At 47.3% G+C, this 19,230-nt stretch overlaps 1 protein-coding gene across 8 annotated transcripts in view; it reads right to left on the reverse strand.

Annotated features, from left to right (window-relative positions):
• Nucleotides 1-19,230, reverse strand: part of LOC137345743 (ATP-dependent translocase ABCB1-like) — a 155,003-nt gene that overhangs the window by 110,610 nt on the left and 25,163 nt on the right. For 5 of the 8 annotated variants that reach the window (XM_068009006.1, XM_068009012.1, XM_068009022.1 and 2 more), the window contains one exon: nt 5,569-5,693. The exons of the other annotated variants lie outside the window; for them this stretch is intronic. In XM_068009006.1, the coding sequence (XP_067865107.1) occupies nt 5,569-5,693 (125 nt within the window). The remainder of the gene's footprint in view (nt 1-5,568; nt 5,694-19,230) is intronic. 8 annotated transcript variants of the gene reach the window in all.

Genomic DNA, 19,230 nt, shown 5'->3' on the forward strand with positions numbered 1-19,230 from the left:
TTGCAGACTGGCACATTCCAAGGTCCAGGACTACATGCTGAGGGACGCACTAAAGCTCGGGGCAGCCACTGCAAAGGCTAAATGGGGAAAGACCACTGTGTAAGGTCCTCCCACCATAGTGAACTGAGGGGCTCGACACATGGGAAACCCTTCGGGCCGGATACACCAAATATGGGTTTGCTGTAAAATGTACATGGCATATAAAATGTAATGGAAGGATTGTGAGGCAACTCACTCCTATATTGAAGAAAACTGATTTCCTTTGCACTTTTTGGAATGTCAACCTGGTGCAGTTTTGAACTGTTTTGTAATGTATTTTTTTTAATAGATTTTTATGAATAAAGTCTATTTTTGGGAAAAAAATCATGTATCTATTGGCAGAATATTGCACACCTACATGATGAATGTGCTCTCCAAAATGGGGTTTGAGCAGAGAATTAACAATTGGATCCAACTGCTCTACATAAACATCAGTAGTGCAGATTCAATCAGTGGGTGGAAATCAGAAAGTTTTCCAATCAAATCTGGAGTCAGGCAAGGTTGCCCTCTCTCCTCTGTGTTGTATTGAACCCTTTGCCGAGTCCATCAGGAAGGATGCAGGTGTAAGAGTGGTGACGATCCCAGGCAGCAGAGGCACGCAGGTGAAAGCCTCCCTGTACATGGATGACATTGCCGTCTTCTGCTCGGATCCGTTGTCCAATCGCAGACTGATGAGTGGCTGCAACCAGTTCAAACTGGCCTCAGGAGCCAAAGTAAAATGTGGCAAGAGCGAGGCCATGTTCTTAGGAAACTGGCCTGACTGAGCCTTTGTCCCCCTTCACCGTCACGTCAGATTACCTGAAAGTGCTGGGGATATGGTGCAGAGGGGCTGGGGCGTGTACCAAAAACTGTGAGGAGCATATAACCAAGGTGAGGCAGAAACTGGGCATGTGGGAGTGATGCTCCCTCTCCATTGCAGGGAAGAACCTGCTCATCAGGTGCGAGGTGTTCTCAGTGTTGCTGTATGGTGTGCAGGTCTGGCTCATACCCCGCTCCTGTGCCGTGACAGTCACCCGAGCTATCTTCCACTTCATCTGGAGAACAAAGATGGACCGTGTTGCAGGGACACCACGTACAAGTCTCTAGATAGAGGGGGGAAAGATGTACCCAAAGTCTCCCTCATCCTGATGGCCACCTTTCTGTGCAGCTGCATCAAGCTGTACGTAGACCCCGGTACACAAATACCAAGTGTCACTACATGCTGAGCAAAGGATGAATCTGGCTACATTGCCACGGAACACGGACCATGCCGTAGCACCTGTCCCTCATTGAAAAGTTTGTACAGAACAACACATTTGACCACAAGTCCTTCAGGCAGTGGTCAGCATCGAGGCCCTGCAGGAAAAGGAGATGGTGGATCCTGTTGGATGGTTCCCCGAGCAGACTGTCAAAGTTGTTTGGCAGAATGTGTCATCGCCAGAACTTTCACACAAGCACCAAACCATAGCTTGGCTGGTGGTGAGAAGGGCCCTCCCTATCAGATCTTTCATGCACAGCCAGAGGCTCACTCTCTTTGCAAGCTGCCTTCGAGGTGGCTGTGGTGGGGAAGAGACCATTGTCCACCTCTATCTTGAATGTGCCTTTGCAAAGAAGACCTGGAAAGAGCTGCAGTGGTTTTTGTCAAGGTTCATCCCAAGCAGCTCTGTAAAGCAGGACTCTGTGCTCTGTGGGCTGTTCCCAGGGACGCACACTGAGGCAAACATCATCTGCTGCTGGACAACCACCAACTCAGTGAAAGACGCTCTTTGGTCTGCCCAAAACCTGTTGGAGTTCCAGTGCATGACCAAGTGTTGCAGACTGGCACATTCAAAGGTCCAGGGCTATGTGCTGAGGGACAGACTAAAGCTTGGGGGAGCTTTCACAAAGGCTCAATTGGGAAAGGCCACAGTTTAAGGCCCTCCCGCTATAGTATACCAAGGAGCAGGAAACTGTGTAAAACCCCTCGGGCTGTATGAGTCAAATGAAATCTATGTGGTAGATACCACACGTAATTGCAATTGTATTGAGGCAGCTCAGAGTGCCACCGGCTGTGTGGAAAGAACTTGAAGCATATTGCACTTTCTGTAATGCCCAGTTTGAAAAGTTATGGAATTATGAATGAAGTATATTTTTTGATTAAAAAATCATGTATCTGCACATCATTTGTTCAGTTTTCAATTAACCCAACATCACTGAACCTCAGAGTTGCCACAGGTAGATTTATGTCACGGCTAATAGTAACACCAGAGCAATATGACTCTCTGCTGGACTGCTGATACTTGAGCATCATGCTTGCAGAGGGAAGGAGAGTATTTGTGTGCTATATGCAATCAGCATAGTCAGAGCAAGGTGGCATTAAGGTCCTGATCTTTACTGGGTCAGGATTTCCAAGTAACCGAGGAGAGACCAGATCGAACAAATCCAGTGGTCTGTGTTTCCCTGAATGATGTGGAGATTGAACTCCTCCCGAGTTTGTTTTTTTTTCTCACCAGGATCCCTGCCCAGAAGCCAGCCTGATTGACAGGCTTGGTTCTCTGTCAAGTGGGGAACGCTGCCGAAGTGGCAACTGAGGAGCAGGTAGGTTTCCTGCTGCTGAGGTAGAGATTTTGAGGGGGAGGTGGGTACAGCATGGCTCGTAGGACCGTGGGTCATTGTGCAGGGGGAATTATGTAGGAGACAGATCGGGGACAGAGATGGGTGGTCGGTACGGCTCAGTGAATGCAAGGGGGTCCTATCATGGATGGGGGGGGGATGTGATGGCAGTTGGTGGTGGTTGGTGATGCATGGGGGATGTCCGATCTTGTGGGAGGGGGTCTGATCACACGGATGGGGGTCTGATTGTGTGGAGCAAGATAGCTTGTGGAGCCAGGTGGAAGAACACCTGGTTCTCCTTGCTGACAAGCAGTGCTGCAAAGGCCTTTACCTCTTCCAGGCAGCAGTCCTCACATCCCTTTAGCTGTCGGGTTTCCCCAAGGATTAGAGCTGGAAGAGAGATAAAACCTGAGGCACACAACCTCATTAAAATATTTCAATAAATGATTACCTTCTGGGCATGGGTTGGTTGCCTGTCCCCATCAACACCCCACTCCATCCTGCCTCCATTATAACTGGAAATAGGTGAATTGGGGTTGAGTTTGAAATTTTTTAAATTTTTACATCCTACCCGACCTGAACCCACAGTTTTTGGCGGTTCAAATTCCCCTCTAAGTTTCTGGATGCTTTGGTGTTCTTATGTCTTTATATTGTTGGCCTTTTCCATAACTTCCATTCACATGAAATGTATTTGTTATATGAAGCATAACCTAGTACACTGTTTCAACATCGATTAAAAAAATTTTCAGTGTTTCATCACCTTCATGAATTATATTCTCTGTTCAGTACACAGATTGTTAGGTCCTAATATTAATGGGGAGGTGGGGAGGTATCAGGGGTTGGGGCTGGGCTTAGTGTTCAGGAAACTAGGAAGAATGAATTTTCTGCAGCTCATGCCAAATTTAAAGGCAGGAGCTGATCATTATTTTTTGTGTCAGCCAGATTCAGAGGCGGTCTGTCAGGTGTGAGGCCTCCAGCACCAGTCTGCTACTGGCAAACGGAGGGGGGGTGGGGGAAGGGAGGGAACAGAAAGACCAGGGGCCAGGGGGGAAATTGGACACCGGTGTTAGAGGTTGGGATGATTAGAGGCCGGTGTCGAGTGGGGTGGTGGTGGGAGTGGTGGAGAGGTGATCAGAAGGGTTGGGAGAAGATCGGAGGCTACAGGCATGTCGTGCAGAAGCAGGATTGGAAAGATCGAGTGGCAGAGGTGGGGATGATCTGAGGCCAGTGTCACATGGCGGGGGAGGGGGTGGGGGCGGGGAATGGAGTTGATCAGAAAAGGTTAGGAAGGAGGTGGGGTAATCAGGTGGATCGGGGGAGATTGGAAGGAGATCAGAAGGGTCAAGGAGATTGGAGGCCACAGTGTAGAGGAGGGTTTGGAAAGGTGGTGTGGAGGCCAGAGATCAGAAAGGCTGAGTCGGCGAGCTGATTGTGCCTTGGGGGGACATTGTGGCTCTGCGGGGGTGGGGTGGGGGCGGGGGTGCGCGGAGAGTGAGACAGGTTTGCGGGTTGGTCCAATCGCACAGTGGGATCCAATCACATGGTGGGGGGGGTGTCAACTGCAGGGAAAAGCACACCTGCTCCTCCTGGTATTTATCACTTCCATGCAGCAGTCCTTGCCCCTCTTTATCTCTCTTTATCTGCCAGGTTTCCCAAAGCCCAGGAAACCCGGCATGCAATAATTAAATTTAAGATGGAGATAAAATCTGATGCATGCAGACTCATTAAAATATTGAAATGAGCAATCCGTTTCCTGGGAGTGGGTTTGTCATTCAATACCCCCATTCTGCTTCAGTTAAAACTGGAGTAGGCAAGTTCAAGACAGGTTGGGTTCAGGTTTGAATTTCTTAACATTTTAACATTGAACTGTCGCATAGCACTAAAGCATCCAATTCATTGCCAAAACCACTCAAACTCCAGTTGCATGTTCCACCTTCTGTTGAAATATATATTTAAATTCTCCCATGTTACAGTTTCTGTAATCATCTCTCAACTATTCACAACACAGGCCGGGATTTTATGCCCACCCCACCCCGCAGGAGCGGGCTGGAGGTGGTGGAGGGGGCGGGGAGTCATAAAATTGAGTGGGAGGCAGGGAGTGCCATTCCCATCGCCTTCCCACCCTGGCTGAAATTTTACGAGGGGCAGCGCGGTGAGAAGCGGGCCGCCTGCCCCAGGCCAATTAATGCCCTTAAGTGGCCAATTAACTGTCACTTAAGGGCCTCCTCCCACCGCCCCTGGTATTTTACTAGCATTGGGTGGGTGGCTCAGGATCCCCAGGAGGCAGCTCAGTAAAACCTGGTGGTCTCCTTGCGGGCTGGGGGGGGGCCCTCTTGATTGAGTTCCCTGTGCCCCACGGAGGACCTCCCCATCGCCCAACTTTCCCTAATGAACTACACTCCCCCTCCCCCCAACCAACCCCCCTTGCTTCACCAGGGCCTGGCCAATTGTTCCCAGCGAGGCCCCACACACTTACCTATTTTGGGGGCTGATGTCCCTCTTGCTCCTCTCCCTGGCTGCAGTCCCACTGCTCCCGGTGGCACTGCTGGTACTGAGAACTGCCGGCTTACTGATTGGTCAGCAGCTCTTGGAGGCAGGACTTCCTGCCTCAAGAGGGACGGAAGTCCCACCCAAGGCTCATAAAGGGTCTGGGCCACATAAAATCACTGTGTGGCTCCCAGGCCCGGCGGACTTTTGGGCCGGTGTGCGGGACCTCCCGCCCAACGTAAAATTCCGGCCATAGAATTACACTAGAAATCTCTTTAAAATCTTTATTTTCTGATTTGGCTACTTCTTGTATTGATCTTCCTGCCAAGAGCAGGTTCCATGGAATGACTGACAGGAGACAGCAGTGGTGACTTGTAATCAACCAGCGACAGACCCCAATGAATAATATGACTAGAAAATCTGTTTTTGTGGTATATTTAACCTCGAGCAGAGACTCAGGATGAAACTTACTTTGCTAGTGCTTTCTGTTGTCCATTAAATGCAAAGACAGTCCTTATTGCCGTTAGTACTTCTTCGGCCACAGCACCTGCTTCGGCATAAGCTTTCAATTCCTTGCTGATCAGTGACGTCGAAAACTATTTTAATATAGGATGGTAATAATATCCAGCATGAGCTCAGTGCACATGTTTAAATTGAGAAGACTAAATTATTGTCCATATTTTTCATAAGATTCACAAACGAAATACAGATAGGAACAAGTCAGGTTACTTCCAATTATGCAACCAGAAAGACACGGAAGGCTACCCATTCTAGCATTAATTGCTTTATGAATGATTTCAGGATTTTTGTCGTAATTGTTCTGTCTGGAAGTCTATTCTGCTGACTCTTTGCATGACGAAGAATTTCCTGATATCAGTCCTAAAATGTCCTTTTACCATTTGAACCTGTAACCCTAGATCTACTCTCACAACTTATTTTTAAGTAACATTCCACGTTTACTGTTTCCAATCCCTAAACAATCTCGTGTATCTCTATAAGGCAATCAGGACTGAACACAATAGCAGTAATTTGGATTTGGTGAGAAGTGAAAACGTTTTAAATTTCAAAACCAATCCCAACCCACCCACTGCCAGTTTTAACGGAGCCAAGTTGGGGGTTGGCAACCAATCCACTCTCAGGAGATGGGCCAGTTACTGAAATCTTTTAAGGAGGATGTGTGACTCCATTTTATCAGTGACTTTTTTTATTTTTAACCAATATCAGCAGGTTTCCTAGAGCTCAGGAAAACTGACAGTTAAAAGGAGGTGAGAAAGGCCGGATCCATGAGCCACGTGCCTTAACAGCATTTCTAGTGTGCCTGGAGGAGCAGGAATGTTGCCTCCAGGTCCAACCAGCAAACCTCTTAGCAAATCCCACAATCGGTCAACCCCAGCCATCTCCTCCCCAACCATCACCATGTCCCCTTTGACATGCATCTGAAGAGCTCAACGTCAGTCTCCCCAGTTGCGATCTCCCACCTGCAATGCCCCCACCCCACCCCGCTCTCTCACCCCCTCTCCACTCCTTGACTGCGACCTTGTGCTGCAGGCTTTCCCTCCTATGAGGCTGCCAGCAGGAAACCTGCTAAAATATTTAAGTGATGTCCTGCTGTTAACTTTAGTAGGACATCCGGGAAACCCTTGCTTCCAGATTTCTCATCCAGAAATCTAGCCGTACACCGACCCCTCCTCAGCACCCCTCTCTCTGCCCCAACCCATTCTCTTTATGGCCCTGAGCAAATATTGGAGCCAACATTCAAGATGCAGTCTGACCACAACAGTATCAATTTTGATATTCTATTGTATTCTCCTGTTTTGATTATATGGCTCAAGATTATTAGACATTACTGATTTATGCTCTAAACTGGTTAGACATGTTTTGTCTCAAATCTACAAAGTCTCCTATGTCTCACAGCTTCACCTTCAGCTATTTCAATGCCATTCATTGAGAATGTGTGTTGCCGATTTTCCTTGTGTACAGCAAAGTTGCCAAATAGAAAGTAAAATGTTCTTCTGTGTTTCATAGAATCATAGAATGGTGAGAGCACAGAAGGAGGCCATTTGGTACATTGTGTCCATGCCAGCTCTCTGCAAGAGCAACTCAGCTAATCCCAGTCCCTTGTATTTATGCCGTAACCCTGCAAATTTTTTCTCTTCTGATAATTTTCCAATTCAGCCCTGATAGTCTTAGATCAGCCAAATGAGGCCAGAGAGACCAAGCAATTATAGACGGAGGTCCATGGAATATTCCCTGACTCTGTCGTAACCAGGCCCATGGTTAAGTGAGCTCTGACAGACAGAACTGGACCAATAATTCAATCAGATGACCCAGAGGCCTGAAATAAAAACAGAAAGTGCTGGAAATACTCAGCAGGTCAGGCAGCATCTGTGGCGAGAGAAGCAGAGTTAACTTGACCAAGTTCACAGACCTGAAACGCTAACTCTGCTTCTCTCTCCACAGATGCTGTCTGACCTGCTGAGTATTTCTAGCACTTTCTGTTTTTATTTCAGATTTCCAGCAACTGCAGTATTTTGCTTTTATTGACACAGAGGCCTGGCTGGCTGAAACTTTTTCTAGAGATGTAGGAGAGGAGAAGGAGATGTACAGTAGATCCTCCCTGATTGAAGCTCAGCAGGCAGATCCCGATTTGAAAAGAATAGCACAGACTGTCTGTTCTGAGTCAGAGGCATAAAGAGTGCCTGAATCTATTACTTTAAAAATGGAGTAGTGATGAGGAAATGGAGACCTCCACAGTGGCCTGTAAGGAGGAGTGGACTGTAGGCCATCAAATTTTAGTTTCCCCCAAATATCATAGGGAAGTCTTGAGGATTGCCAATGAAATCCCAATGGCTGGGCACGTGGGTATCCGAAAGACCCAGGTCCGGATAAGCCAGCACTTTTATTGGCCTCACCTCCACAAAGATGCGGTTAAATTTTGTTGGACCTGTCATACCTACCAGGTTGTTGGGTAACCACAACCTGCAACCAAGCCTGCTCCACTAATACCCATCCCTGCTTTTCAAGAACCCTTCAGCAGAGTTGTGGTAGCTTGTGTGGGATCTTTACCCAGAAGTAGGACTGTTTTCCAATATCTCCTAACAGTCATAGATATGACCACCCGATTCCCAGAGATCATACCCTTAAGAAAAACTACAGCCAAAGCTGTGGTCAAGGGAATGACCCAATTTTTCATCTGCTACGGACTGCCCAAAGAAATCCAATCAGATCAAGGATCCAAATTTATGTCCTGGGTATTCCAAGAGGTCATGGAATCGAATAGCTAAAATTCACAGCATGCCACCTACAATCACAAGGGGCTCTGGAAAGATATCACCAAAGCCTGAAAACCATAATCAGAGCCTACTGCTGCAAGTACCCCCACAATTGGGACAAAGGGTTAGCTCTTCTGCTATTTGCCATCAGACATTCACCCAATGAATCGACAGGCTTCAGTCCATTTGCATTGATCGATGGGATTGAGCTAAGAGGCCCCCTTAAACTGCTAAAAGAATAATTTCTAGATCAAAGGGAGGAAACTTCATTGTTAAATTACATATCAGCCTTTCACAAGCGAGTTTTTAAAGCATGGTTAAATCTAATAATGATCTAATAATGGTTAAATAGCACCTAAAAGCCTTTCAGCAAAACATGAAAAGACAGGCAAACAGACATGCTCAGGCTTTTTTTTTAGAATTAGAATTAGAACATTACAGCGCAGTACAGGCCCTTCGGCCCTCGATGTTGCGCCGGCCTGTGAAACCATCTGACCTACACTATTCCATTTTCATCCATGTGTCTATCCAATGTCCACTTAAATGCCCTTAAAGTTGGCGAATCTACTACTGCTGCAGGCAGGGCGTTCCACGCCCTTACTACTCTCTGAGTAAAGAAACTACCTCTCACATCTGTCCTATATCTATCACCCCTCAACTTGAAGCTATGTCCCCTCGTGTTTGCCATCACCATCTGAGGAAAAAGACGCTCACTATCCACCCTATCTAACCCTCTGATTATCTTATATGTCTCTATTAAGTCACCTCTCCTCCTCCTTCTCTCCAACGAAAACAACCTCAAGTCCCTCAGCCTTTCCTCGTAAGACCTTCCCTCCATACCAGGCAACATCCTAGTAAATCTCCTCTGCACCCTTTCCATAGCTTCCACATCCTTCCTATAATGCGGTGACCAGAACTGTACGCAATACTCCAGGTGCGGTCTCACCAGAGTTTTGTACAGCTGCAGCATGACCTCGTGGCTCCGAAACTCGACCCCCCTACTAATAAAAGCTAACACACCATATGCCTTCTTAACAGCCCTATTAACCTGGTTAGCAACCTTCAGGGATTTATGCACCTGGACACCAAGATCTCTCTGTTCATCTACACTACCAAGAATCTTCCCATTAGCCCAGTACTCTGCATTCCTGTTACTCCTTCCAAAGTGAATCACCTCACACTTTTCCGCATTAAACTCCATTTGCCATCTCTCAGCCCAGCTCTGCAGCCTATCTATGTCTCTCTGTACCCTACAACATCCTTCGGCACTATCCACAACTCCACCGACCTTAGTGTCATCTGCAAATTTACTAACCCACCCTTCTACACCCTCTTCCAGGTCATTTATAAAAATGACAAACAGCAGTGGCCCCAAAACAGATCCTTGCGGTACACCACTAGTAACTAAACTCCAGGATGAACATTTGCCATCAACCACCACCCTCTGTCTTCTTTCAGCTAGCCAATTTCTGATCCAAAGCTCTAAATCACCTTCAACCCCATACTTCCGTATTTTCTGCAATAGCCTACCGTGGGGAACCTTATCAAACGCCTTACTGAAATCCATATACACCACATCCACTGCTTTACCCTCATCCACCTGTTTGGTCACCTTCTCGAAAAACTCAATAAGGTTTGTGAGGCACGACCTACCCGTCACAAAACCGTGCTGACTATCTCTAATGTACTTATTCTTTTCAAGATGATTATAAATCCTGTCTCTTATAACCTTTTCCAACATTTTACCCACAACCGAAGTAAGGCTCACAGGTCTATAATTACCAGGGCTGTCTCTACTCCCCTTCTTGAACAAGGGGACAACATTTGCAAACCTCCAGTCTTCCGGCACTATTCCTGTCGACAATGACGACATAAAGATCAAGGACAAAGGCTCTGCAATCTCCTCCCTAGCTTCCCAGAGAATCCTAGGATAAATCCCATCTGGCCCAGGGGACTTATCTATTTTCACACTTTCCAAAATTGCTAACACCTCCTCCTTGTGAACCTCAATCCCATCTAGCCTCGTAGCCTGAATCTCAGTATTCTCAACAACATTTTCTTTCTCTACTGTAAATACTGATGCAAAATATTCATTTAACACTTCCCCTATCTCCTCTGATTCCACACACAACTTCCTACTACTATCCTTGATTGGCCCTAATCTAACTCTAGTCATTCTTTTATTCCTGATATACCTATAGAAAGCCTTAGGGTTTTCCCTGATCCGATCCACCAATGACTTCTCGTGTCCTCTCCTTGCTCTTCTTAGCTCTCCCTTTAGATCCTTCCTGGCTAGCTTGTAGCTCTCAAGCGCCCTAACTGAGCCTTCACGTCTCATCCTAACATAAGCCTTCTTCTTCCTCTTGACAAGCGCTTCAACTTCTTTAGTAAACCACGGCTCCCTCGCACGACAACGTCCTCCCTGCCTCACAGGTACATACTTATCAAGGACACGCAGTAGCTGCTCCTTGAATAAGCTCCACATTTCGATTGTTCCCATCCCCTGCAGTTTCCTTCCCCATCCTACGCATCCTAAATCTTGCCTAATCGCATCATAATTTCCTTTCCCCCAGTTATAATTCTTGCCCTGCGGTATATACCTGTCCCTGCCCATCGCTAAGGTAAACCTAACCGAATTGTGATCACGATCACCAAACTGCTCACCTCCATCTAAATCTAACACCTGGCCGGGTTCATCTCCCAGTACCAAATCCAATGTGGCATCGCCCCTGGTTGGCCTGTCTACATACTGTGTCAGAAAACCCTCCTGCACACACTGGACAAAAACTGACCCATCTAAAGTACTCGAACTATAGTATTTCCAGTCGATAATTGGAAAGTTAAAGTCCCCCATAACAACTACCCTGTTACTCTCACCCCTGTCGAGAATCATCTTCGCTATCCTTTCCTCTACATCTCTGGAACTATTCGGAGGTCTATAAAAGACTCCCAACAGGGTAACCTCACCTCTCCTGTTTCTAACCTCAGCCCATACTACCTCAGTAGACGAGTCCTCAAACGTCCTTTCTGTCGCTGTAATACTCTCCTTGATTAACAATGCCACACCCCCCCCTCTTTTACCATCTTCTCTGTTCTTACTGAAACATCTAAATCCCGGAATCTGCAACATCCATTCCTGCCCCTGCTCTACCCATGTCTCCGAAATGGCCACTACATCGAGATCCCAGGTACCAACCCATGCTGCAAGCTCACCCACCTTATTCCGGATGCTCCTGGCGTTGAAATAGACACACTTTAAACCAGGTTCTTGCTTGCCAGTGCCCTCTTGCGTCCTTGTAACCATATCCCTGACCTCACTACTCTCAACATCCTGTACACTGGCACTACAATTTAGGTTCCCATTCCCCTGCTGAATTAGTTTAAACCCCCCCGAAGAGCACTAGCAAACCTCCCCCCCAGGATATTGGTACCCCTCTGGTTCAGGCGAAGACCATCCTGTTTGTAGATGTCCCACCTACCCCAGAAAGAGCCCCAATTATCCAGGAAACCAAAACCCTCCCTCCTGCACCATCCCTGCAGCCATGTGTTCAACTCCTCTCTCCCTATTCCTCGCTTCGCTATCACGTGGCACGGGCAACAACCCAGAGATAACAACTCTGTTTGTTCTCGCTCTAAGCTTCCACCCTAGCTCCCTAAATTTCTGTCTTAAATCCCCATCTCTCTTCCTACCTATGTCGTTGGTGCCTATGTGGACCACGACTTGGGGCTGCTCCCCCTCCCCATTAAGGATCCCAAAAACACGATCCGAGACATCACGAACCCTGGCACCTGGGAGGCAACATACCAACCGTGAGTCTCCCTCGTTCCCACAGAACCTCCTATCTGTTCCCCTAACTATGGAGTCCCCAATGACTAATGTTCTGCTCCTCTTCCCCCTTCCCTTCTGAGCAACAGGGACAGACTCTGTGCCAGATATCTGTACCTCATTGCTTACCCCTGGTAAGTCGTCCCCCGCAACAGTATCCAAAACGGTATACCTGTTGTTGAGGGAAACGGCCACAGGGGATCCCTGCACTGCCTGCTGGTTCCCTCTCCTTCCCCTGACAGTAACCCATCTACCTACTTCTTTTACCTCAGGTGTGACTACCTCCCCATAACTCCTCTCAATAACCTCCTCCACCTCCCGAATGATCCGAAGTTCATCCAGCTCCAGCTCCAGTTCCCTAACGCGGTTCTCGAGGAGCTGGAGTTGGGTGCACTTCCCACAGATGCAGTCAGCAGGGACACTCTTGGCGACCCTTACCTCCCACATTCTGCAGGAGGAACATACAACTGCCTTAACCTCCATTCCCACTATTCCAAATTCCCAACAAATCTACTGAAAAACCAAAAAAAACAAAAAGTCAAAACTTGTTAGGTTAGCAATCCAACGGACAGAACTTCCTAAATAAAAAGCTTACCTTATCAACACACCAGAGTCCTTTTTTTTCGGTTAGAGGAGGAGGGTGGGTGGGAGACACTACACGTGTAGTGTCTCGGGTACAGCCACCACACAAATATATACCTTTTTCCTTACCCAGCAGTCCCCTGGTCCTCCGAAAACAAAAGGGAATTCACTTTTAAACTTACGCTGAAATTGACTTCACAGCTGTAAGCCCGTTCACGCACCTCCGTTGCTATCCGAGCTGCAGTCACCGAAAGCTGAAATTGACTTCACAGCTGTAAGCCCGTTCACGCACCTCCGTTGCTATCCGAGCTGCAGTCACCGAAAGCTGAAATTGACTTCACAGCTGTAAGCCCGTTCACGCACCTCCGTTGCTATCCGAGCTGCAGTCACCGAAAGCTGAAATTGACTTCACAGCTGTAAGCCCGTTCACGCACCTCCGTTGCTATCCGAGCTGCAGTCACCGAAAGCTGAAATTGACTTCACAGCTGTAAGCCCGTTCACGCACCTCCGTTGCTATCCGAGCTGCAGTCACCGAAAGCTGAAATTGACTTCACAGCTGTAAGCCCGTTCACGCACCTCCGTTGCTATCCGAGCTGCAGTCACCGAAAGCTGAAATTGACTTCACAGCTGTAAGCCCGTTCACGCACCTCCGTTGCTATCCGAGCTGCAGTCACCGAAAGCTGAAATTGACTTCACAGCTGTAAGCCCGTTCACGCACCTCCGTTGCTATCCGAGCTGCAGTCACCGAAAGCTGAAATTGACTTCACAGCTGTAAGCCCGTTCACGCACCTCCGTTGCTATCCGAGCTGCAGTCACCGAAAGCTGAAATTGACTTCACAGCTGTACGCCCGTTCACGCACCTCCGTTGCTATCCGAGCTGCAGTCACCGAAAGCTGAAATTGACTTCACAGCTGTAAGCCCGTTCACGCACCTCCGTTGCTATCCGAGCTGCAGTCACCGAAAGCTGAAATTGACTTCACAGCTGTAAGCCCGTTCACGCACCTCCGTTGCTATCCAAGCTGCAGTCACCGAAAGCTGAAATTGACTTCACAGCTGTAAGCCCGTTCACGCACCTCCGTTGCTATCCAAGCTGCAGTCACCGAAAGCTGAAATTGACTTCACAGCTGTAAGCCCGTTCACGCACCTCCGTTGCTATCCAAGCTGCAGTCACCGAAACTAAAAAGCTTGGTCATTTAAATCAGTGGATCAGATCCTAGTGCTGTTGCCATTACAGGGTGAATCCCTGAAAGCTAGGTTCAGTGGCCCATACTATGTAGGTAAACGTATCAGTGAAGTAAATTACCTGATTAACACCCCAGACTGGAAAAAGAAACAAAGACATCAATATGATAAGAAATATCATAATCAGGAACAGGACAAACCAGTGAATGTATGCCAGGAGTGAGAACAGTGAATGTTGGAAACAATAGCGAAGAGGAATTAGGGGAAGAAGGGAGCCTAGAAAATGTTCAGATTGAATCCCCGAATGTGAAATTGGTCAACACAGAAATCTTAGGAAGACTAGAGACAGTATTTAACTATTTAACTGACAAGGAGAGAAAGACTGGAACCTTTCCACAGATGCTGCCAGACCTGTTGAGTGGTTCCAGCATTTCTTGTTTTTATTTCAGATTTCCAGCATCTGCAGTATTTTGCTTTTATTAAGAAGAGAAAGGCCTCTGGGTCACTGCTCACAGAATTTGGGGAAATATGTAGGGACAAACTGGGTTGTACCTCTGACTATTCATGATGTGGAAGTAGGGGAAACCCCATCTATAAAACAAAACCCATATTGACTGAGCCCCGATAAATTGGCTCAAGTCCAAGAAGAAATTCAGTACATGCTAGACAATGACTTAATCGAACCCAGTCAAAGCAGCTGGAGTTCACCTATTGTATTAGTCCCTAAGCCCGATGGATCAAAGAAGCTCTGTATTGACTACCACAAAGTTAATACAGTGACTCGAACAGATTCATATCCAATTCCTTGCATTGATGACTGTATTGACAGAGTAGGCAAGTCTGCCTACATCAGTAAATTTTTTTTTATTCATTGCATGGGATGTGGGCATCGCTGGCAAAGCCAGCATTTGTTGCCCACCCCAAAAAGCCCTTGAGAAGGTGGTGGTGAGCTGCCTTCTTGAACAACTGCAGTCCATCTGGTCAGGGTACACCAACAGTGCTGTTAGGGAGGGAGTTCCAGGATTTTGATCCAGTGACAGTAAAGGAACAGCGATATATTTCAAAGTCAGGATGGTGTGTGGCTTGGAAGGGAACTCGCATACTGTGGTGTTTTCATGGTGCTGCTGCCCTTATCCTTCTAGGTGGAAGCGGTCGCGGGTTTGGAAGGTGCTATTGAAGGAGGCATGGTGAATTGTTGCAGTGCATCTTGCGTGTGGTACACACTTATGCAACTGTGTGTTGGTGGTTGTAATGAGGAGCTGCCATCATATAATGAGTTTCTTTTATGCTGTCTAATGCAACATAAATGAGATGCGTGGAGTCCAGTTGGTTGAAGATCTCAAATAGGTTTATTAACAGCTAACTATTATATACAGTACAGAGCTAACTATTTATAGAACCTGCCTCTAGGTATTACAGTTCCAGAGTGAGTCTGGCCTTGGGTCACATGACTGCAATCTAATACTTGGCTGATTAGCACACTAAGACCTTAAAAAGACATTACTCTTAAAGGCAATCACAAAAAATTGGTGAAGGGAGTGACTGTTTAAGGTGGTCGATGGGGTGCTGATCAAGCAGGCTGCTTTGTCCTGGAGATTCTCGAGTGCTGTTGGAGCCGCACTCATCCAGGCAAGTGGAGAGTGTTCCATCACACTCCCGACTTGTGGCTTTTAGATGGTGGACAGTCTTTGGGGAATCAGGAGTCAGGTTACTCCCACAGAATTCCCAGTCTCTGACCTCCTCTTGTAGCCACAGTATTTATAGTTCAGTTTCTGGTCAATGGTAATCCCCAGGATGCTGATAGTGAGGTATTCAGCATTGGTAATGACACTGAATGTCAAGGGGAGATGGTCAGATTCTCTCTTGTTGGAGATCATCATTGCCTGCCACTTGTGTGACGCGAATGTTACTTGCTACTTATTAGCCCAAGCCTGAATGTTGTCCAGGTCTTGCTGCATATGGACATAGACTGCTTCAGTATCTGAGGAGTTGTGAATGGTGCTGAACATCATACAATCAGTGAACATCCCCACTTCTGACCTTATGATGGAGGGAAGGTCATTGATGAGGCAGTCGAAGATGGTTGGGCCGAGGACACTGCCCTGATGAGCTCCTGCAGTAATGTCCTGGAGCTGAGATGATTGGCCTCCAACAACCACAACGATCTTCGTTTGTGCTAGGTATGACTCCAACCTGTAGAAGGTTTTCCCCCTGATTCCCAATGACTTCAATTTGGCTACAGCTCCTTGATGTCACACTCGGTCAAATGCTGCTTTGATATCAAATGAAATCACTCTCACCTCACCTCTGGAGTTCAGCTCTTTTGTCCATGTTTGTACAAAGGCTGTAATGAGGTCAGGAGCCAAGTGGTCCAGGCGGTACCTAAACTAAGCATCAGTGGCCAGCTTGTTGCTGTTTAAGTGTCACTTGATAGCACTGTCGACCACACCTATCACTTTGCTACTGATTGGGAGTAGACTGACAGAGCAGTAATTGCCAGATTAGATTTGTCCTGCCTTTTGTGGATAGGACTTTTCTGGGCAATGTTTCACATTGTCGGTTAGATGCCAGAGTTATAGCTGTACTGGAACAGCTTGGCTGGGGGCGCACCTAGCTCTGCAGCACAAGTCTTCAGTACTATTGATGGAATGTTGTCAGGGCCCATAGCCTTTGCAGTATTCAGTGCCTTCAGCCATTTCTTGATATCACATGGAGTGAATTGAATTGGCTGAAGAGTGGCATCTGTGATGCTGGGGATCTCGGGAGGAGGCCGAGATGGATCATCCACTCGGCACTTCTGGCTGAAGATTGTGGTAAATGTTTCAGCCTTGTCTTTTGCACTGATGTGCTGCGCTCTGCCATCATTGAGGAAGGGGATATTTGTACAGCCTCCTCCTCCTGTTAGCTGTTTAATTGTCTACCACCATTCACAACTGGATGTGGCTGGACTGCAGAGCTTTGATCCGATCAGTTGGTTGTGGGATCGCTTAGCTCTGTCTATCGCAGGCTGCTTACACTATTTGGCACGCAAGTAGTCCTGTATTGTAGCTTCACCAGGTTGACACCTCATTTTTAGGTATGCCTGGTGCTGCTCCTGGCATGCCGTCCTACACTCTTTATTGAACCAGGGTTGAACCATTGGCTGGATGGTAATGGTAGAGTGGGGGATATGCCGGGTCATGGGGTTACAGATTGCGGTTGAAAACAATTCTGCTGCTGCCGATGACCCATTAGCGCCTCATGGATGTCCAGTTTTGAGCTACCACATCTGTTCTGAATAAATCCCATTTAGTACAGTGGTAATGCCACACAATACGATGGAGGCTATCCGCAGTGTGAAGATGAGATTTCATTTTCATAAGGATTGTGTGGTGTCACTCCTACAATATTGTCATGGACAGATGCATCTACAACAGGTAGATTGGTGAAGACAAATTCTAGTAAGTTTCTCCCTCTTCTTGGTTCCCTCACCACCTGCCACAAGCCCACTCTGGTAGATATGTCCTTCAGGACTCAGCCTGCTCAGTCAGTATTAGTGCTACCGTGCCACTCTTGGTGATGGACATTGAAGACCCCACCCAGAGTACATTCTGTGCCCTTGTTACCCACAGTGCTTCCTCCAAGTGGTGTTCAACATGGAGAAGCACTGATTCATCAGCTGAGGGAGGGTGGTAGGTAGCAATCAGCAGGAAGTTTCCTTGTCCATGTTTGACCTGATGCCATGAGACATCATGGGGTCCAGTGTCAATATTGAGGACTCCCAGAGTAACTCTCTCCTGACTATATACCACTGAACTGCCATCTCTGGTGAGTGGGACACCCAAGAATGGTGATGGTGGCGTCTGAGATATTGGATCTCAGGTATGTTTCCGTGAGTATGACAATGTGAGGTTGTTGCTTGACTAGTCTGTTGGGCAACTCTCCCAATTTTGGCACAAGTCACCAGATGGTAGCACAGAGAACTTTGCAGGGTCGACAGGACTGTGTTTGTCATTGTCGTTTCTGGTGTCTAGGTTGATGCTTGGTGTTCCATCTGATTTTATTCCTTTTCAACTTTTGTGTAGCTGTTTTGTACAATTGAATGGCTTGCTAGGCCATTTCAGAGGGTAGTTAAGAGTCAACCACATTGTTGTGGGTCTGGAGTCACATGCAGGCCAGACCAGGAAAGGACGGCAGATTTCCTTCCCTAAAGGACATTAAGTGAATTTATTGAAAGCATACTGGCATGTCCCCATGACCACCCAATCTAAGGAAATTTCAGCTTTTCTAACACCCGATGACTAATTCCAATGCAATGTCATGCCATTTGGTTTAAAGAACGCTCCAGCAACCTTTCAAAGACATATGAATCATTTTAGCTCCAGGATATCACTGCAGGAGTTCCTCAGGGTAGTGTCCTGGGCCCAACCATTTTCAGCTGCTTCATCAATGGCTTTCTTTCAATCATAAGGTCAGAAGTGGGGATGTTCGCTGATGAGTGCACAATGTTCCGCACCATTTGCGCCTCCTCAGATACTGAAGCAGTCCGTGTATAAATGCAGCAAGACTTGGACAATATCCAGGCTTGGGCTGACAAGTGTCAAGTAACATACGCACCACACAAGTGTCAGGCAATTACCATCGCCAACAAGAGAGAATCTAACCATCCCTCCTTGACATTCAATGGCATTACGATCACTGAATCCCCCACTATCAACACCTGGGGGTTACCATTGACCAGAAACTGAGCTGGAACAGGCATATAACTACTGTGGCTACAAGAGCAGGTCAGAGGTTAGGAATCCTGCGGCGAGTAACTCACCTCTTGACTCCCCAAAGACAGTCAACCATCTACAAGGCACAAGTCAGGAGTGTGATGGAATGCTCTCTACTTGCCTGGATGAGTGCTGCTCCGACAGCACTCAAGAAGCTCGACACCACGCAGGTTAAAACATCCTTCTTGATCGGCACCCCGCCCTCCAATTTAAACATTCACTCCCTCCACCACCGACGCACAGTGGCAGTAGTGTGTACCATCTACAAGATGCACTGCAGCAACCCACCAAGGATCCTTTGGCAGCACCTTAAAAACCTGCGACCTCTACCACCTAGAAGAACACGAGCAGCAAATGCATGGGAACACCACCACATGCAAGTTCCCCTCCAAGTCACAGACCATCCTGACTTGGAAATATATCACCGTTCCTTCACTGTCGCTGGGTCAAAATCCTGGAACACCCTTCCGAACAGCACTGTAGGTGTACCTACCTCACATCAACCGCACAGTTCAAG

The sequence above is a fragment of the Heterodontus francisci genome, chromosome 2 (assembly GCF_036365525.1).
Source record: "Heterodontus francisci isolate sHetFra1 chromosome 2, sHetFra1.hap1, whole genome shotgun sequence".
NCBI classification, from domain to species: Eukaryota; Metazoa; Chordata; class Chondrichthyes; order Heterodontiformes; family Heterodontidae; genus Heterodontus; species Heterodontus francisci.